General features: G+C 36.7%; 1 protein-coding gene across 6 annotated transcripts in view; it reads right to left on the bottom strand.

The window, feature by feature from the left end:
• Positions 1 to 22,599, bottom strand: part of ARHGAP32 (Rho GTPase activating protein 32) — a 307,318-nt gene that overhangs the window by 181,009 nt on the left and 103,710 nt on the right. For all 6 annotated transcript variants that reach the window (XM_055273718.2, XM_055273719.2, XM_055273717.2 and 3 more), the window contains one exon: positions 18,329 to 18,437. In XM_055273718.2, the coding sequence (XP_055129693.1) occupies positions 18,329 to 18,433 (105 nt within the window). In that variant the 5' untranslated portion in view covers positions 18,434 to 18,437. The remainder of the gene's footprint in view (positions 1 to 18,328; positions 18,438 to 22,599) is intronic.

Here is a 22,599-nt window from a genome sequence, read left to right on the forward strand (position 1 = left end):
AAACTGTGAAGAGTATATCATTGTAACTGTTCTGTTTTATATTAGTCATTGTTGTTAATCTCTTACTGTGCCTGATGTATAAATTAAAGTTTGTCAAGTACACACTAGAAAAACCACAGTATATATAGTGTTCATTACCACCTGCAGTTTCAGGCATCCACTGGGGGTCTTGGAACATATCCCCCTTGGATGGAAGGAAACTATTGTACCATCAGAAAGATAGATTTATTAAAACTGTGTTATATTATGTTGAACAACAATGTTACTAAAGTGATTCTTAAAAAATAAGTATGTCACAAAGAAATTCAAGTAACTGAGTTACATGTCTGAATATCTGCAAAAGAATTTTGATATAACAAAATAGACTTAATGCTAAAAACAGACTACAGTTTTCTTCACTTATTCAAAATTGTTGCAGGTCCTTAGAAAAATCATTACTGTACAGTACTAAGGAAAAAAATAATTAGGCTTTTATAGGTTCATATTGTGAGTTCAGGTAAGAGTCCCCACAGAATATGGCAATAATTATTTAAAACACACAGACACTTTCTAAATCGAATCTGTGGATAATGCTTAGTGGTTTCTCTTAAAATTCTTTTCAGCATTATGCACCTCCATCAGACTTGATAACAGCCTAGCAATTTCACTAAAAAAACACTTCACATATAAGAAAACTCAAGAACTCTGAACTAAAAATAGTGCTAAATGGGGAGTATTTCCTAATGTCTTAATATCTGGACACCATAGACCAGGCTCAGGAACACAACCTCCAGTGTGTTATCTAGCACCACCAATGTGGATGTGCTAAAAACCAGAAACAGGAATCAAAGAAGGTGGCAAGTAAATTTCAGTAGCTGGTAATTCACAAACACAGAAATAGCCATCAAATAAGCCCCAAGGGTAAATTATATCACAATTCTTATTCAATTCTCTATTTTGAGTAGGAACAACAGGATGAGAAGACTGAAGGAAAAAACATGCTTTCTGAAAGTGATTATAAAACTAGCTCTTTTGCAGCAAGGGTGTTGCCTTAAACTTCACTTCTAGAAAGTATCTCCTCAGAGAGCCAATTAACCACAGGGAAAAATTATTCAGAGGCGATATTTAAAATGATTTGGAAAAAACTATTAGACAGCACCATTAGTATAATAATCACAATTCCTCTGCTAGGCAACAGCTGGTTAATCAACCTAAAATTAACACATTTACATATTAGCAAAGCTTTTAAATGTTATACTTTTCTATAACTGAGATTCATCCTTTCCTTCATCTCACTCCCTTATCATTAAAAATACTCCTATATTCAGAAGGCTCGCTAAAAATACAGGGTTCCAACAATGTATATAATTTTACCAGACATTTTATACAAAGGTTCCTATGAAACTCTAAGAACATTACCTTTACAGGTACTTTATTATGGTAAGTTATTGTTGGTCTTCAGTGCTGCTAGAAAATGATACTGATCTCTTTCTACACTTGAATTCTGTATACATTAGATTTACTAGTAAAAATGTGCATGCAATATTTAAAGATATATTATAAATATAAATGATATAAATTCTGGGAAAAGAGTATGAATAGAAGAAGGGTAGAAGGAAAGAAAGACCACAAACTAGATGTTTATTTGGAAAAATTTCTACTAAAGGAAGAAATAGCAAGATCCTAGAACACCACGACACTCCAATCGAGACCCAGAAGAACCATTATCCCTCCACCTGCATGTTTCATGTAGTTTTTTCCTTGAATATCTTGTAAGTTTTAAAAATTTTTTGAAAGGCTATACAACAAATTATATCAGTAAAAGTAACATCCAGATCACCTAACGACTTAAAGAGCATATTTGAAATATAGGTTTCAGTTTAACGATTAACAAAGTCACATGCTTAAGCACTGGTTCAACAATTCAAACGGTTATAGGCCTTACATTATGAAACTGCCAATTGTTAAAATTTTGACCTATAAAATTATCAATTTCATAGACTCCAACTTAATATATATCAGAGCTCTCAGTAATGTATTAAATAACTTCAATAATTAATACCACTTGATTCATGCCAGAAAAGTCACAGAATCTTTAGCCAGAGAGGACGTACCATGGGAGAGGATAGGATAGAGACAGACTTAACAGTTGTTTACTGAAGAGCTCCGAACAAACTGGCAAAAATTCAAAACCTGGGCTTTGCATATTAATCAATGGTTACATCTGTGATGGTTCACAAAGCAACATAACATAAAACATTCCGCTTTTAAAGACTGTGAGACGATAAACATCACTAGGTCCTTTGAATTAAAATTCACTCATCAAACAGTTAAACATCACACAGGAATAAAAGAGCTAAGGATATTGATTTAAAAAACATTTGCAAATACTTTTTCTTTTATTCAAACTGAAAATGTTTTTACAAGTTGATGGGTTAAAAAGAACCAGTCTAAATTTCACCTTATCTATGATTTCAGTTATCCAGTTAACTGCAGTCCAAAAATGTAAAATGAAAAATTCCAGAAATAATTTCTAAGTATTAACTGCGTGCCATTTCGAATAGCGTGATGAAATCTTGCAGTATTCTGCTCTGTCTTGGCCAGTACACGAATCATTACCAGCATATCCACATTGTATATGCTATACATACATTAGTATTTACAGGGTTCAATACTCTCCATGGTTTCTTTCTATTCGTATTTTTAATATCTTATTTTCTCAAAGAGCCTAATATTTAATTGATAAACAATTTCACTGTAAACTGTAAATATTTTGCTTTTAGTAATTCAGAAAAACTATAGTATTTTATTAGATTTCTTGAAATACTGAATCAAGTTACAGATTTATGAAGAGTACATAACCATAAATTACAAAAGGATAGAGCTCCATTTTAGGTTTTTACCATTGTTTTGATTTTTAAATGACTATAATAAATATAAAACTCCTGAAATTTTTAACAGTTCCAAAATTTCCAGCTCCTTTTTAGATATGTTTATTAAAAAACTGATATTCTGGTGTCATAACACAAATCAATAAAAATTTAATACTTAAGCCCTTTTATCACTGAAGTAATTTAAAAAATTAACCAAATGGAATTGAGTGTAAATACTCTATAAAGGGCTCCGTAAATAAAAAAATTTCATTCTCTAAGTTATATTTCACTTAGATTATTATTGAGAAAAAAGGGTCCCAAAACTTATTGCTTAAAATCAATATGATTTTTGAGAGAAATGGCAGTAAAATTGTGGCTCTAATCTCATTTATACTGTTTTCATCATTCACTACACACTTTTGCAACCTAGCAATGCACTTATTTATTGAGTGATGCTTTATTTTTTTAAATGGAAGGATTATGGCACCTGCCCTCAAGGAGCTTACACATAAAGAAATTAGTAAGAGTATAAAATAAGAATATAATGAGATGTTAAAATGTACTATATAAATAGTAATTTCCATAAGTGCTTAGACAACTCACTGTGGATTCCAGAAGTGAAATCAGTAATTTCACATGTATACAGCATATGACATTTTAATACAGATAATACAGAGTAACAGAGTAAACAGATCACCACATGAAATACTAATGTCAACTTTGTTCCATTCAATAAATTCAATGCAGATTTACTGAAGATTTAAAAATTGTAGGAAAAGTGGGGGATTTAAAAAGAGGCAAAAAAGTTACTGAATGTTCTTTCCCTAGAATGCTGGCACCTCTGAAGATTACCTTTTTCCATAGGGGTATGGGATTTTGTTTGTCTTTTGATTCAGCTATTTTACAACTCTGCAGAGATGAAACTTGCCTTATAGAAAAATAAGAGTAATACAAATCATTCCTGTCCATAGAAATGCAAACTGTATCCAGTGAAACAGAACAGTTTTGCCAGATTTACATCCATTTGTATGCATTTTAGAATGGTTGCTCTATAAGAGTATGGTAATTTTTGAATTCTCCTTTGAACCACCTTTAACAACTGACTGGTTCCTTCATTAATAATGAGTTAAATATCTTTGGCTTGTGCTCGTTTTATATTTCTATGAGAGTCATGATTATATCCTCTTTTAAACTTTATCCAATAAAATGAAAACAAGATGACCCCTACCCTTCCTCAAAGAGCTCACAACCTAGTAGGGAGACAAAGACATTAGTATTCAACTAGATTAACACAATAAGGCAAGCATCATGATACAGATAGGAACAGCATACTGTAAGAAGTGAAATAAAACTATTTCCCATCTGAAACTTTTAGGAAAGCCTTACATCTTAAGTTACTTATATGAATAGACTTAGGGACAAGATGGCACACAGCAGGCAGGGCTAACGTGTAGCTCCCACTTGGATAGACAGAACAGTGTGTGGAGAACACCATGATCTTTACCATGATCTCCTGCTCCAAGAACCACCAAAGAAATGTACCAGGAAAATCAAAAGAATTCAAAGATCTTTGAATGAAGCAGCATGCCACTGCAAATTGCACAGGACAGGCAAAAAAACTGAGTTCCCAAAGTAGGAGAGGGAGAAAACCTGCCTCTGAACACACAACCCCACTGGAGAATCTATAAATCCAGATTACAGGAAAGTGATTTAAACTTACCTAGAGCTTAAACAAATTTAAGGACTCATCAAAACATAAAAGTGGAAACAGCAGTGACAGGAAGTGCCTTGCATGCACTCCCAGTCTCCAGTTCAAGCCCAGGGAAGCCATCCCTGACTATATCTCACAGGGGCCTTCAGGGAAGGCAGCCAGCAGAATTAGGGAGAGGTCACAAGACAAAGAAAGCTTCCAACTGAAATAAGTAGTAATTCTGACTGGGCGCTAATTTCCTTGAGCAGAATCTGGGGGGCAAACAGGAATTGCTTCAGATACAAATGCAGGAGCCACTGCTGACAGACAGGGAGGGGAGAGGTGGGAAAGCCGTGCTTCCTTTCTCAGCAGGAAAGCTCACAGCCTGGGGCAAGTTCTGAGCGAGGCACTGCAGGCGCCAGGCCAGCCTCACCAACTATGAGGGAGCTGGGTAAGGCCTCTTGCTACAGCTATCACCCATTTCCCTGAGAAACTATATGAAACAACAGAGGCAACCAAAAGCCCCTCTGGAACATAACCCCATTGGCCTGAGAACCACCCCCTCAATCCCCTACAGTGGCCACAGCAAGCCTCACCCAAGGAAAGCCTAAGCGTGGACCCACCTAAACCAGTCCCAACCTGATGGTATTTCTCTATTTGCCATGGTTGCCAAACACAAAAGACAGAAACTCTTGGGGGCTTTATGGCCCCATCCATCACATGAGAAACTAAAATCCTTACCCTGGCCAATGCAGGGCAAGCATAGATCCCTCTACTACTACTACAGCTGGTGCTCTTTTGAAAGCACCACCTACAGGCTGGAGGCCAATCTACTTGGGCCATAACAGCAACTTATGACAGAATAATCCTGCTACCAGGAAGAAGAAGACAATAGCTAATTCCACAGCCCACAACGTCCTGGCTAACCAGTGGTCCTGAGTCTCTCCATCTGACAACTTTACTGCTAGCACAACTGGCATTCGAGAAAGCTGGCACACTAAACATATCTACAACCAAGGACTGGGTCTACCTCACTCTCCTGCCACCTCCATCCAAGCAAGTGCTGGTATCCATGCCTGGGAGACCTGAAGACAGATCATATCACAGGACTCTTTGCAGACATTCCCTAACACCAGCACAGAGCCTGGTTGTCCTGCTAGGTGGCTAGACCCAGAAGAGAAATAAGAATCACTGCAATCCAGCTCTCAGGAAGCCCCATCCTCAAGAAAAGGGGGAGAGTACCACATCAAGGGATCACCCCATGGGACAAGGAAATCTGAACATTAAGACTTGAGTTCCATACCTTTCCACTTAAACAGTCTACCAAAATGAGAAGGAACCAGAAAAGTAATTCTGGGAATATGACACAACAGGATTCTACACCACCACCAAAAGATCACACCAGCTCCCCAACAATGGATCTGTACCTAGAAGAAATCTCTGATTTGCCAGAGGAAAAAAAAAATATCAGAAGATTGATTGTAAAGCTAATCAAGAAGATACCAGAGAAATGTGAAAACCAATGTAAAGAAATTTTAAAAAACAATACAGGATATAGATAGGAAATTCTCCAGAGAAATAGGTATCATAAAGAAAAAACAATCACGAATTCCGGAAATGAAAGACACACTTACAGAAATACAAAATGCCCTGAGAAGTTTCAACAATAGATGAGAACAAAGAGAAGAAAGAAGTTCAGAGCTTGAAGAAAATTAACCCAAATTAACTTTTGGCTTTCGAATTAACCCAATCTGACAAAGACAAAAAATAAAATAAAATAAAAAAATGAACAAAGCCTCCAAGAAATTTGGGATTATGTTAAATGGCCAAACCTAAGAAAAACAGGTGTTCCTGAGGAAGAAGAGAAATCTAAAAGTTTAGAAAACTTATTTGTAGGATTAATTGAGGAAAACTTCCTTGGCTTTCCTAGAGATCTAGACATTTAAATACAAAAAGCTCAAAGAACACCTGAAATATTCACCACAAAAAAATCACCTGCGCACAAAGTCATCGGGTTATCTAAATTTAAGACAAAAGAAAGAATCTTAAGAGCTGTGAGATAAAAGCATCAAATAATCCATAAAAGAAAACCTATCAGATTACCAGCAGATTTGTCAGAAGACACCTTGTAAGTCAGAAGAGACTGGGTTCCCATCTTTAGCCCCCTTAAACAAAGTATTTGTCAGCCATGAATTTTATCTCCAGCAAAACTAAGCTTCATAAAAGAAGAAGAAAGTCTTTTTCAGACAAAAAAATCCTGAAGCAATTTGCCACTACTAAGCCAGCACTACAAGAAATGCTAAACAGAGTTCTAGATCTTGAAACGAAACACTGAAAGACATGAAAATAGAACCTCCTGAAAGCATAAATTTCACAGGGCCCATAAGACAAAAACATAATGAAAAACAACATATTAAGGCAACAATTAGCATGATGAATAGAACAGTACCTCATATCTCAATACTAACAGTGAATGTAAATGGCCTAAATGCTCACTTAAAAGATAGAGAATGGCAGAATGAATAAAAAAAAAAAAAAAAAAAAATCCACCAACCAATTATTTGCTGTCTTCAAGAGACTCACGTAAGGCTACGACTCAAAAAAACTTAAGGTAAAGGGGTGGGAAAAGATATTCCACGCAGATGGAAACCAAATGCAAGGAGAAGCAGCAATTTTTATACCAGAAAAAAACAGACTTTAAAGCAAAAACAGTAGAAAAAAGACAAAGAGGGACATTATATAATGATAAAAGGATCAATCTAACAAGAAAATATCACAATCCTAATATATACGCACTTAACACGAGGTCTCCCAAATTTATAAAACAATTACTACTGGACCTAAGAAATGAGATAGATGGCAACACAATAATAGTGGAGAAATTCAATATTCCACTGACAGTACTACAAAGGTCATCAAGACAGAAAGTCAGCAAAGAAACAACAGACTTAAACTAAACCATAGAACAAATGGACTTAACAGATATTTACTGAACAGTCTACCCAACAACTGCAGAATATACATTCTTTTCATCAGTATATGGAACATTCTCCAAGATAGACCAATGTTAGGTCACATGTCTCTATAAATTTAAGAAAAATCTAAATTATATCAAGTATCCTTTCAGACCACAGTAAAACAAAGCTGGAAATTAACTCGAAAAGGAACACCCAAAACTGTAAAAACACACGAAAATTAAATAATCTGCTCTTCAATGATCTTTGAGACAACAATGAAATCAACATGGAAATTTAAAAATTCTTTGAGCTGAATGATAATACTGACATGACTTGTCAAAGACTCTGGGATACAGCAAAAACGGTGCAAAGAGAAAAGTTCATGGCACAAAATGGCCACATCAAAAAGGCTAAAAGAGTGAAAACAGAGTATCTAAGGTCACACCTCAAGGAAACAGAGAAACAAGAACAAACCAAACCCAAACTCAGCAGAAGAAAAGAAATAACCCATATCAGAGCTGAACTAAATGAAATGGAAACAACAACAACAAAACCACACAAAAGATAAATGAAGCCAAAAGCTGGTTCTTTGAAAGAACAAACAAAATTGATAGACCATTAGCAAGATTAACCAAGAAAAGAGGAGGCATGATCCAAATAAGGTCTATTAGAAATGAAACAGGAGATAATACAACCGATAACATAGAAACATTAAAGATCATCCAAGGCTACTATTAACACCTTTATGTGCACAAACTAGAAAACCTAGAGGAGATGGGTAACTTCCTGGAAATATACAACCCTCCTAGATTAAACCAGGAAGAAACAGAAACTCTGAACAGACCAAGTAGTCTGTTCAGAGTTCAACAAGTAGTGAGATTCAAACAGTAATTTTTAAAATGCCAACAAAAGAAGTACAGGACCAGATGTTTTCACAACTGAATTCTATAAGACATTCAAAGAAGAATTGGTACCAATCTTAGTGAAACTATTCCAAAAGACAGAGAAAGAGGAAATCCTCCCTAAGTCATTCTATGAAGCCAATATGACCCAAATACCAAAACCAGGAAAGGACATAACAAAAAAAGAAAACTACAGACCAGTATCCCTGAGAAACATAGATGCAAAAATCCTCAACAAAATACTAGCTAACCAAATCCAACAGAATATCAAAAAGATGATACAGCATGACCAAGTGGGTTTCACAGCAGGAATGCACAGATGGTTGAACACATGTAAATCAATAAACGTGATACACCACATAAACAAAATTTAAAAGAAAAAATCATACGATCATCTCAACAGACACAGAACAAGCATTTGACAAAATCCAGTATCCTTTATGATTAAAACCATCAGCAAAATTGGAATAAAAGGGGCATACCTCAAGATAATAAAAGCCAACTATGATAAACCCACAACTAACATTATACTGAATACGGACAAGCTGAAAGCATTGCCCCTGAGAACTGGAACAAGACAAGGATGCCCACTTTCACCACTTCTATTCAACATAGGACTACAGGTCCTAGCCAGAACAATCAGACAAGATAATGAAATAAAAGTGTCCAAATCAGTAAAGAGGAAGTCAAACTGTCACTGTTTGCTGATGATATGATCATATACCTAGAAAACCCTAATGACTCATCTAAAAAAGCTCCTAGATCTGATAGATTCAGTAAAGTTTCAGAAAACAAAATTAATACACACATATCTGTAGCACTGCTGTACAACAACAGCAACGAAGCTGAGAATCAAATCAAGAACTCAATCCCTTTTACAACAGCTGCCAAAAAAAAAAACTTAGGAATATACCTAACCAAGGCGATGAACTATCTCTACAAGGAAAAGTGCAAAACACTGCTGAAAAAAATCACTGATGACACAAACAAATGGAAACACATCCCATGTTCGTGGATGGATAGAATCAATATTGTGAAAATGACCATACTGCCAAAAACAGTCTACAGATTCAATGCAATTTCCATCAAAATACCAGTATCATTCTTCACAAAACTACAAAAAACAATTCTAAAATTCATATGGAACCAAAAAAGAGCCCACATAGACAAAGAAAGACTAAGCAAAAAGAACAAACATGGAGGCATCACATTACTCAACTTCAAACTATACTACAAGGTTATAGTTACAGAAACAGTATGGTACTGGTATTAAAAAAAAGGCATGGAGACCAATGGAACAGAATAAAGAACCCAGAAATAAAGCCAAATACTTATGGCCAACTGATCTTGGACAAAGCAAACAAAAACATAAAGTGGGTAAGGGATACCTATTCAACAAATGGTGCTGGGATAATTGGCAAGCCAAATGTAGAAGAATGAAACTGGATCCTCATCTCTCATCATATACAAACATCAAGTCAAGATGGATCAGACTTAAATCTAAGATCTGAAACCATAAAAATTTAGAATATCAGAAAAACTCTTCTAGACATTGGCTTAGGCAAAGAGTTCAAGACCAAGAACCCAAAAGCAAATGCAACAAAAACAAAAATAATATGCAGGACCTAATTAAACTAAAAAGTTTCCCTACAGCAAGAGAAATAATCACCAGAGAAAATAGACAACCAATAGAATGGGTGAAAATATTCACAAATTATGCATCTGACAAAGAACTAATATCCAGAATTCACAAAGAACTCCAACACATCAGCAAGAAAAAAAAACAAACAATCCCATCACAAAGTGGGCAAAGAACATGAATAGACATTTCTCAAAAGAAGATAGACAAATGGCCAACAAACACATGAAAAAATGCTCCACATTACTAATTATCAGGGAAATACAAATTAAAATCACAATGAGATACCATCTTACTTCTGCAGCAATAGCCATAATTTAAAAATCAAAAAATAATAGATGTTGGCATGGATGTGGTGAGAAGGGAACACTTTTACACTGCTGATGGGAATGTAAACTAGTACAACCGCTACGGAAAACGGTATGGAGATTCCCTAAAGAACTGAAAGCAGAACTACCATATGATCCAGCAATTCCACCTCTGGATCTCTACCAAGAAGAAAAGAAGTCATTTTATGAAAAAGACACTTGCACACGCATGTTTATTGCAGCACAATTCGCAACAGCAAAAATATAGAACCAGCCTAACTGGCCCTTGACCAATGAGTGGATAAAGAAAATGTGGTAATATATACACTATGGAATACTACTCAGCCACAAAAAGGAATGAAATAATGGCATCCGTAGCAACCTGGATGGATTTGGAGACCATTATTTTAAGTGAAGTAACTCAGGAATGGAAAACCAAATATCGTTATGTTCTTACTTATAAGTGGGAGCTAAGCTATGAGGACGCAAAGGCACAAGACTGATATAATGGACTTTGGCACTCCAGGGGAAGGGTGGGAGGTAAGTGAGGAACAAAAGACTATACATTGGGTACAGTGTACACTGGTAGGGTGACAGGTGCACCAAAATCTCAGAAACAACCACTAAAGAACCTACCCATGTAATTAAAAGCCACTCGTTCCCCAAAAACTACTGAAAAATATAACATTAAAAAAAAATTGTATGATAAAGAAGGAGTTGAAAATCAAGAGTCAATCCAGTCCATCACCTATTTTGTATAGCCCTTCAACTAAAAGTAGTTATTACATTTATAAATGTTTGGGGTGAAAAGTCAAAAAACAGAATGACTATTGACATTTGAAAACTACATGGAATTCAAATATTGGTATACATAAATAAAGTTTTATTGGAACGCTGTCACACTCATTTGTTATGTATTATTTACAGCTGTTTTCACAATAGAATGGCAGAGGGGAATAGCTGCAAAAAAGACCATATATGGCTCTCCCATCAATCCCCACTGCTGCGTGGCACACTATACAGTATCAAATTATAACCGAACAGCATTTCAATTTCCACGTGTATTATCATACCACATTTTTTAAAATTACCATTACACATACATAGGAATAAAAATTAGAAAATAAGAAAGAGGTGGACTTTGAGTGTCATACTTTTAAGGCACAGGTGAATATCTATTATTTTGTTATCAAATTAGATTGCAAAACATTGTGTTTATCATACAATGACACCACAGCTGTGCTAAAATAATGGAATATACATTGACATTACCAAACTATGCACTCATTACAATATTCTCAACTCACAGGAAAGTAATACTCTGAAAAATTAGAAAATTCTAAAACCGAGTACATCACCACACAGAATTTCTTCACAAAAAAGAACAAGATTGCAACCTAAGTACATTTCCTAGTAGTTCATTTATCAGCAAGCAAGGAAAGTCATTTACCAATGGTGAGTTTATCAAATCACATTTGATTGCAGCAGTAAAATAAATGTGTCAGAAAAAAAAAAAACAAATTGGTTTAAATCTGCTGGTGAGAATAGTTGCTTCAAGAGTTGATTGAGGACATTGGGAGGTGGCTGGCAAGATGGCAGAATAGGAACAGCTCCAGTTTGCAGCTCCCAGCGAGATCAGCGCAGAAGGCGGGTGATCTCTGCATTTACAACTGCAGGACTCGACTCATCTCATTGGGACTGGTTAGACAGTGAGTGCAGCCCACAGAAGGCGAGCTGAAGCAGAGTGGGGCGTCGCCTCACCTGGGAAGGGCAGGGGGTCAGGGAACTCCCTCCCCTAGCCAAGGGAAGACATGAGGGACTGTGCCGTGAGAAGACTGTGCCGTGAGAAATGGTGCATTCTGATCCAAATACTACGCTTTTCACATGGTCTTCACAACCTGCAGACCAGGAGATTCCCCCAGGTGATTACATCACCAGGGCCCTGGTTTCAAGCACAAAACTGGGCAGCCATTTGGGCAGACACTGAGCTAGCTGCAGGAGTATTTTTTTCATACCCCAGTGGTGCCTGGAATGCCAACAAGACAGAACCATTCACTCCCCTGGAAAGGGGGCTAAAGCCAGGGAGCCAAGTGGTCTAGCTCAGCCAATCCCACCCCCAAGGAGCCCAGCAAGCTAAGATCCACTGCCTTGAAATTCTCGCTGCCAGCACAGCAGTCTGAAGTCGACCTGGGATGCTCGAGCTTGGTAGGGTGAGAGGCGTCCACCATTACTGAGGCTTGAATAGGAGGTTTTCCTCTCACAATGTAAACAAAGCCACTGGGAAGTTGGGACAGGACGGAGCCAACCACAGAGCCACAAAGCCACTGTAGCCAGACTGCCTCTCTAGGCAGGACATGTCTGAAAGAAAGGCAGCAGCCCCAGTCAGGGGCTTATAGACAAAACTCCCATCTCCCTGGGACAGAGTACCTGGGAGAAGGTGGGGCTGTGGGCACAGCTTCATCAGACCTAAACGTTCCTGCCTGCCAACTCTGAAGAGAGCAATGGATCCCCCAGCACAGCGCTGGAGCTCTAAGAGACAGACTGCCCCCTCAAGTGGGTCCCTGAACCCCATGCCTCCTGACTGGGAAACACCTCCCAGCAGTGGTCAACAGAAACCTCAGGCAGGAGAGCTCTAGCTGGCATCTGGCAGGTGCCCCTCTGGGATGAAGCTTCCAGAGAAAGGAACACACAGCAAACTTTGCTGTTCTGCAGTCTCTGCTGGTGATACCCACGCAAACAGGGTCTGGAGTGGACCTACAGAAAACTCCAGCAAACCTGCAGCAGAGGGGCCTCACTATTAGAAGGAAAACTAACAAACAGAAAGGAATAGCATCAACATCAACAAAAAGGACATTCACACATAAACCCCATCCAAAGTTTACCAACATCAAACACCAAAGGTACATAATCCATGAAGATGAGGAAAAACCAGGGTAAAAAGGCTGAAAATTCCAAAACCAGAACACCTCTTCTCCTCCAAGGGATCACAACTCCTTGCCAGCAAGGGAACAAAATCAGACAAAGAATGAGTCTGACAAATCGACAGAAGTAGGCTTCAGAAGGTGGGTAATAACAAATTCCTCCAGGCTAAAGGAGCATGTTCTAACCCAATGCAAGGAAGCTAAGAACTTTGATAAAAGCTTAAAGGAATTGCTAACTAGAATAACCAGTTTAGAAGAGAACATAAATTACTTGATGGAGCCGAAAAACACAGCACGAGAACATCGTGAAGCATACACAAGTATCAATAGCCAAATCGTTCAAGCAGAAGAAAAGATACCAGAGACTGAAGATCAACATCATGAAATAAAGCATGAAGACAAGTATAGAGAAAAAAGAATGAAAAGGAACAAACAAAGCCTCCAAGAAATACGGGACTATGTGAAAAGACCAAATCTATCTTTGACTGGTGTACCTGAAAGTGACGAGGAGAATGGAATCAAGCTGAAAAACACTCTTCAAGATATTATCCAGGAGAACTTCCCCAACCTAGCAAAACATGCCAACATTCAAATTCAGGAAATACAGAGAACACCACAAAGATACTCCTCGAGAAAAATAACCCCAAGACACATAATTGTCAGATACACCAAGGCTGAAATAAAGGAAAAAATGTTAAGGGCAGCCAGAGAGAAAGATCAGGTTACCCACAAAGGGAAACCCATCAGACTGACAGCAGAGCTCTCTGAAGAAACCCTACAAGCCAGAAGAGAGTGGGGTGCCAATATTTAACATTCTTAAAAGAATTTCAACCCAGAATTTCATATCCAGCCAAACTAAGCTTCATAAGCGAAGGAGAAATAAAATCCTTTACAGATAAGCAAATGCTGAGAAATTCTGTCACCACCAGGCCTGTCTTACAAGATCTCCTTAAGGAAGCACTACATATGGGAAGGAAAAACCAGTAGCAGCCACTGCAAAAAGATACCAAATTGTAAAGACCATCAACACTATGAATAAACTGCATCAACTAACGGGCAAAATAACCAGCTAGCATCATAATGACAGGATCAATTTCACACATAACAATATTAACCTTAAATGTAAACAGGCTAAACGCCCCAATTAAAAGACACAGACTGGCAAACCGGATAAAGAGTCAAGAACCACTGGGGTGCTGTATTCAGGAGATTCATCTCACATGCGCACATAGGCTCAAAATAAAGGGATGGGGGAAGATTTACCAAGCAAATGGAAGGCAAAAAAAAAGCAGGGGTTGCAATCTCAGTCTCTGATAAAACAGACTGTAAACCACAGAGATCAAAAAAGACAAGAGCATTACATAATGGCAAAGGGATCAATGCAACAAGAAGAGCTAACTATCCTAAATATACATGCACCCAATACAGGAGCACTCAGATGCACAGAGCAAGTTTTTAGAGACCTACAAAGAGACTTAGACTCCCACACAATAATAGTGGGAGACTTTAACACCCCACTGTCAATATTAGACAGATCAAGACAGAAAATTAACAAGGATATTCAGGACTTGAACTCAGCTCTGGACGAAACAGACCTAACAGACATCTACAGAACTCTCCGCCCCCAAATCAACAGACTATACATTCTTCTCAGCACCATGTCACATGTATTCTAAAACTGACCAAATAATGGGAAGTAAACTATTCCTCAGCAAATGCAAAAGAATGGAAATCATAACAGTCTCTCAGACAACAAGCAATCAAAATAAAATTCAGGATTAAGAAACTCACTCAAAACCGCACAACTACATGGAAACTGAACAATCTGCACCTGAATGACTACTGGGTAAATAACGCAATTAAGGCAGAAATAAATAAGCTCTTTGAAATCAATGAGAACAAAGACACAACATACCAGAATCTCTGGGACAAGTTAAAGCAGTGTTTAGAGGGAAATTTATTGCATTAATGACCACAGGAGAAAGTGGGAAAGATCTAAAATTGGTACCCTAACATCACAGTTAAAAGAACTAGAGAAGCAAGAGCAAACAAATTCAAGAGCTAACAGAAGACAAGAAAAAACTAAGATAGGAGCAGAACTGAAGGAGACAGAGACATGAAAAACCCTTAAAAAAAATCAGTGAATCCAGGAGCTAGTTTCTTGAAAAGATTAACAAAATGGATAGACTGCTAGCCAGACTAATAAAGAAGAAAAGAGAGAAGAATAAAACAGACACAATAAAAAATGATAAAGGGGATATTAGCACTGATCCCACAGAAATACAAACTACAATCACAGAATACTGCAAACACCTCTACACAAATAAACTAGAAAATCTAGACGAAATGGATAAATTCCTGGACACATACACCTTCCCAAGACTAAACCAGGAAGAAGTCGAATCCCTGAATAGACCAATAACAAGTTCTGAAATTGAGGCAGTAATTAATAGCCTACCTACCAAAAAAAAAAGCCCAGGATCAGACGGATTCACAGCAAAATTCTACTAGAGGTACAAAGAGAAGCTGGTACCATTCCTTCTGAAACTACTCCAAACAACTGAAAAAGAGGGACTCGTCCCTTACTCATTTTATGAGGCCAACATCATCCTGATACCAAAACCTAGGAGAGAGACAACAAAAAAGCAAAATTTCAGGCCAATATCCCTGATGAACATCAATGCGAAAATCCTCAATACAATACTGGCAAACCAAATCCAGGAACACATCAAAAAGCTTATCCACCACGATCAAGTCAGCTTCAACCCTGGGATACAAGGCTGGTTCAACATACGAAAATCAATAAGCATAATCCATCATAACAGAACCAGTAACAAAACAGAACCAATGACATAAACAGAACCAATGACAAAAACCACGATTATCTCAATAGATGCAGAAAAGGCCTTCGATAAAATTCAACACTGCTTCATGCTAAAAACTCTCAATAAACTAGGTATTCATGGAATGTATCTCAAAATAATAAGAGCTATTTATGACAAACCCACAGCCAATATCATACTGAAAGGGCAAAAGCTGGAAGCATTCCCGTGGAAAACCAGCACAAGACTTTAGATATACATATTTTTTTTTTTTTTTTTTTTTTTTGAGACAGAGTCTCGCTCTGTCGCCCGGGCTGGAGTGCAGTGGCGCAATCTCGGCTCACTGCAAGCTCCGCCTCCCGGGTTCACGCCATTCTCCTGCCTCAGCCTCCGAGTAGCTGGGACTACAGGCGCCCGCCACCGCGCCCGGCTAATTTTTTGTATTTTTTAGTAGAGACGGGGTTTCACCGTGGTCTCGATCTCCTGACCTCGTGATCCGCCCGCCTCGGCCTCCCAAAGTGCTGGGATTACAAGCGTGAGCCACCGCGCCCGGCCTAGATATACATATTTTTGACATCTGTTACGGAACACTGAATGACTTTGCTAATTAGTTTTTACTGCAGACTTGATGATATTTCCTGGTGAACTTAATGCACAATTACAAGAGAAAACATAGCTTATATGTAAGAAACACTGACAATAAAGTCATCTCAATGACAACTAGTATTCTGAGAATCACAAGTAATCATAAGCTACTGTCCATGCATCCCAAACTATCAAATATTAAAACAAGAAGGGAGACTTCCATTCCCATACAAATGTGTAGGGAATATTTTTTTCTGAGCTCAAACTACAGGTCCAGTAGGGTTTTTCAGATCACATGTAAATGCAAAGTAAATTTCCATACTGCAAATTCCATTTAACTGTGCAACTGAGAACTTCCACCTAATCTTTAATTGGAATTGATTAATTGACAATGTAATAACATGCTAAAAGGCAAATATCAAGAAGAGAATCTAACAGAATTCTATAAATGCCTTCCTAGTGACCAATATGTTCAATTAAAATGTTTGTGAATTTATGTCAGTATTTGCTGTGCCTGAGTGAAAGACATTTTCAAAAATGAAATAAGTAAAATATCATTATAGATCAGCACTGATAGATGAACGTTTCCATTTTATTTTGACAGAGAACACTGACTCTTAACCACAGTTAAGTAAAATGTCCTCTCCCATAAAAGAAGAATTTCTTCATTCTTATTAATAGACCTGTTACAAAAAGTTTTAATAAACTAAATGAGTATCTCAAACGTACTATGTGAAAAACTACACTGCTGATTTTTCCACCTATCCCCCAACAAAAACTGCTTTTCCAGCATCTCAGTACTATACATTCCATTCTTCAGGTTGACAAAGCCAAAAAACTTGAAGCCATTCTTAATATATCTTTATCTCATACTCTTATTACCCATTCATTGAAAAAACAGCTGGCTTTATCAGTAAAACTATAGCATCTAACCAATTCTCACTATATGTGCTATCATCCTGGTTCAAGCTACCATCACTATTTACCTATTAATTATAACACACAGATTCTCTTTACTTCTTCTTTTGCCTCCCCCTACTCACAGTAACCTGAGACTTCTTTAACATTTTAAGTCAGATTGTGTCACTGCTCAGCCAAAAATCCTCCAATGGTTTCCCATCTCACTAAGCATAAAAAGCCAAAGTCTTCATGAATAAAGTACAAGAAACTGCATGATCTGCTTTCCACCCACCCAAACCACTTCTCTGACCTCGTTTCTTTCTCATCCAGTTTCAGCCACACTATCCTATTTGTGTTTCTTCCAACGTGTTCTCTAATCCTATGCCACAGCCTGTAACTTGTTCTTCCATTGCCTAAAATGATGTGTTTCCAGATAAACGCACTACTCACTCCCTCACCTCCTTCAGGTCTTTGATCAAACCTCATCTTCCCACAGAGGCCATCTGTGACTACCCTATATAATTAGCACCTATCCTTTCACACTGTATTTTTACCACTCTGTAACCCTATTACTCTGCCCACAGACTCTAAAACAGTGCCAAGTATACAGTATTCACTCAATAAATATTTCCTGAATAAATGAACAAAGCAACAAAATTTTTTGTGTAATGTGTTCTCAGTTCCATTTCCTTATATAAGTGCTATATATACATATATATGTATATATGAACAATTGTATAAAACTGATTTACCATTGCGCTAAGAGTTTCTTCCCAATCAGGCCGTTCTCGAGGGTGTACGTTTCTATGTAGCTCTGGAACAAAATCATCTTCTTCAGAATGTACTGAGGACTTCATCTTCCTAGAGATCAAAACATGAAAGATTCTGATAAGAATTTCCAATTCTATGAAAGCCTTCCAATGCTCACAATTGAAAGAGCAGAAAAACTACATGTCAAAATTTGAAGTTCAGCTAAAAGAGCTTAAGTGAACAGCAGTGATCCTTTATTTCTACTCTGGCTTTCAGAGGTCTCCCCTAATGTACCAAACACCTGCTTTTATTCCAGAAGATAAAATAAGGTTTATAGCTAGTTAACCTTTATGGTCCATGGTTATTATATAAAAACTGATTTTTATCAGATCAACACAATCTGAACCTTGAAAAGATTTGCAACAGCAATTAGTTACTCTGAATCAATATTTACAGAACTGTGCTAAGCATTAGTATCATTACAGAATAAAGAAGAGATATGGTATTTCTGGTTCCAATCAATGGAGCAGAGTGCAACAAATAAGGATTTGCAATGAGAACAACTATGAATGCTGGGCAAAACATATAAAACAGCTTGTCTGAAGGCAACAGAAAGCAACCAATACAGATGGGACTTCCAGGGCTACAAACTTTGAGAGAAGGAAAGCCCAGTTAAGCAAATTCCACATTAAATCCTTCTTTTTGTATAAGATAATTTTTCAAATCAATCATGGGAAATAGAGCCCAACATAATAACTGTAATCTTAGTGGGATGAGAAGGCAGAGGTTGGAGGCTGGGATTACCAAAGCAGGGAAGAATTCAGGAGGTAAAATACCCCCAAAAAAGACCTAAAGAGAAAGAGCCCAGAAATCTACAGCAGAAGTCACTTCAAATTATTAACTGAGTCCTAAACTTATAAATATGTAGGAGAGGATGCCAAGAAACCCAAAACAAACCAAGTAAAGAGGCAAGTAGACATTTTGGCAGCCCATCAATGTTGAGGAGATGGGCTGGCAAGCAAGCACTGCCAAGATGGAGGAGCACTGAAAAACCCCTGAGCTATTAGGTGAGACTCTACAAAAGCCATGCCTTAAGAGTATGGACAAAATAGCAATAGAAAAATTCTAACAAAGCCCCAAACCAAGCCTTCACAGAATCAGAAGTAGGGGAAGAAAAATTAACTGTTTTTGGAGGAAAAAGCATTCTCCAGACTCTCTGCAAATCTTCCATCCACATTATCTAGTATCCAGTAAACATGATGAGGCATGCTTAAAAAAAGAAGAACTAGTGAAAATTGAGAGAAAAAAAGTCAAACCAGAAAGACTCACATTTCATTCAGATCTTAGCATTATCAGAAAGAGACTTTAAAATGGCATTTGTGATTTTCTGCCTATGATGCAGAAAGCTGTAAAGAGCATCACTCCTAGCCCAGTAATAATAAAAAAATAGATAATCTGAAAATCTTGACTTTTCTAGGACACAACAGAAAACTGAGGTCTCAGGGCAACCAACTAAACACTATGGAAACACAAGCCTCTCTGAGATTAGATGGATGACAAGCAGTTACTTTTCTGAACACAATATAGGGAGAAGAGGGATACATAAGAAGAATTTAGTTAAATTTTTATCAAATTGCTAAAAACATTTATGATCTATATGTTCAATTGAATGAAAGTAAAAAATAAGAGAGAAATGATGAATTTCAACAGAGAATTGGAATCCATAAAATCAAATGTTCATTCTAAAACTGAAAAATACAGTATCTGAAATTAAGAACTAACTAGATACATTTAGTAGAACAATAAACATAGCTAAAGAGAGGGTTAGTGAACTGGAAGATAGTTTAGTAGAAAATATCCACATTGAAGAACACAGAGAAAAAAGGAACAGAAAATACACAAAATAGTATAAAGGATGAGAGACTTGGTTTAAAAAAAAGATCTCAAATATGTCTAAACTGATGACAGAGACAAGGGAGATAATTTTTTAAAAAAAGAGAATGTGACAAAAGCAATATTTGAAAACAAATGTTAAAAAGTTTTCAAAACTGATGAAATCATCAAACTAATGAGTCAAAGAAATTCTATAAACCTCAAGCAGAATTTTAAAAAATTAAAACCATAGGTAAATTACAGTCAAACTGCTAAAAACCAAACACAGAGAAATTCTTAAAAGTAGCCAGATAATTTTTTAAAGTTGACTTCCAAGAAGCAATAATACCAATGTGAGAAGACATTTCAATGGAAAAGAGAAAATAATGAAATGAACCTTCAGTGTGCTAAAAGGAAAAAATATTTCCAACCTAGAATCTTCTACCTCACCAAAGTAACCATTTTGAAAGCAGGTAAAACAAATTATTTACAAATGAAAGCTGAAAAAAATTACCACCAAGAGATCTGCAATAAAAGAAATAGGAAAGAGAATTCCTAATTAAAGAAAACTGATTCCAAAACTACAGAAACACATGAACAGAATAAAGGGCAAAAGTGGGGAAATATAAGTAAATACTGTATAAACATAAAAATAATGTCTTATGAAGTTTACAATATATAAACATTAAAAACACAAAGGATAAGAAATGTACATTCGGTCAGTTTAGGATGTCTCTATTGGTTAAGAAGTGAGAAAAGTTCTATTTTATGGCATACTGTAAATAAGTCAAAGATATATGTTGCAGTCTCTATAGTGAACACTAAAAGAACAAGAAATAAATGTATAACTAAAAAGCTGATAGAGGAAAGGAATTTTGAAAAATAAAACATACGTATTAATCTACGAGAAAGCAGGAAATAAAGAATAAGAGAAGAAATAATAAAACAAGGCAAATAAAAACAAATATTAAAATGGTAAACTTAAATCCAAGCATATTAATAATTTGGAAAGCAAACAGACTAGCTGGAAAAGATATGGAGAAATCAGACCCCTCATTCATTACTGGAAGGAATGTAAAATGGCACAGCCACTGTGGAAAAGACTGGCAGTTTCTCAAAATGTTAAACAGAGAATTACCAAATGACCAAGCAATTCTACTCCTGGTATTTAATCAAGAGAAATAAAAACATGTCTACCAAGAACTTGTACATGAATATTCATAGCAATATTATTCATAATAGCCAAAAAGTAGGGACAATCAAAATGCCCAGCAACTAAGGGATAAACAAAATGCACTAGGTACACATAATAAAATATTATTCAGTCATTAAAAAAGAATGAAGTGCTCATTCATGCTACCACAGGGATAAACATTGAAAACATTATGCTAAATAAAATAAGTCAGATGCAAAAGACCACAAATCATATAATTCTCTATATATGAAATTTTCAGAATAGTCAAGCCCATAGAGACAAAAAGTATATTAGTTGTTTCCAGAGGCTGGGGAGATGGAGACATGGAGAGTTCTACTAACAGGTAAGGGATTTCTTTCTCAAATGTTCTCGAATTAGATAATTGTGGTTTTCATATAACTTTGTGAATATATTAAAAACCACTGAATTGTATACTTTAAAAGTGAATCACATGGCATGTCAATTCTATTAATTAAAAAAAGTAAATGGACTTAAAGATCCCTATTAAAACACAAAGACTATAAGAAGGGATTTAAAAATCAACAATTGCTGGGCACAGTGGCTCACACCTATAATCCTAGCACTTCAGGTGGCGAAAGTGGGCATATTACTTGTGCCCAGGAGTTCAAGACCAGACTGGGCAAGACAGTGGGACCCCATCTGTAAAAAAAAAAAAAAAACACAAAAATTAGCCAGGTGAAATGGTATACACCTGTGGTCCCAGCTTCTCCACAGGCTGAGGTGAGAGGATCACCTGAGCCCAGGACGTCGAGGCTGCAGTGAGCCATGTTCACACCACTGTACTCCAGCCTGGGTGACAGAAAAGGAACTTGTCTCAAAATAAAAAGCAACAACTATATCCTAAGAGACATACTTTAAATATAACAACACCAAAAGGTAGAAAATGGAAAGATTACAAAAATTGATACCATGTAAACACTAGCCAAAGAAGGCTAGTGTAGCTATATTACATCAGGCAAAGTAGATCTTAGGCACAAGGTATTGCTAGAGATAAAGGGGGACGTTTCATAAAAGCATCAAATTAACAGGTTAACATAATTTATATGCAATAAATTGTAAACAAAATTTGTATGCAAAAAATAACAGCTTCAAAATACATAAAGTTGAAAGAACTAAAAAATAGATAAATCCACTATCACAGTTGTAGATTTTAGCAAACCTCTCTCAATGGCTGATGGAATAAGC

Source organism: Symphalangus syndactylus, chromosome 3, assembly GCF_028878055.3.
Source record: "Symphalangus syndactylus isolate Jambi chromosome 3, NHGRI_mSymSyn1-v2.1_pri, whole genome shotgun sequence".
Lineage (NCBI taxonomy): Eukaryota > Metazoa > Chordata > Mammalia > Primates > Hylobatidae > Symphalangus > Symphalangus syndactylus.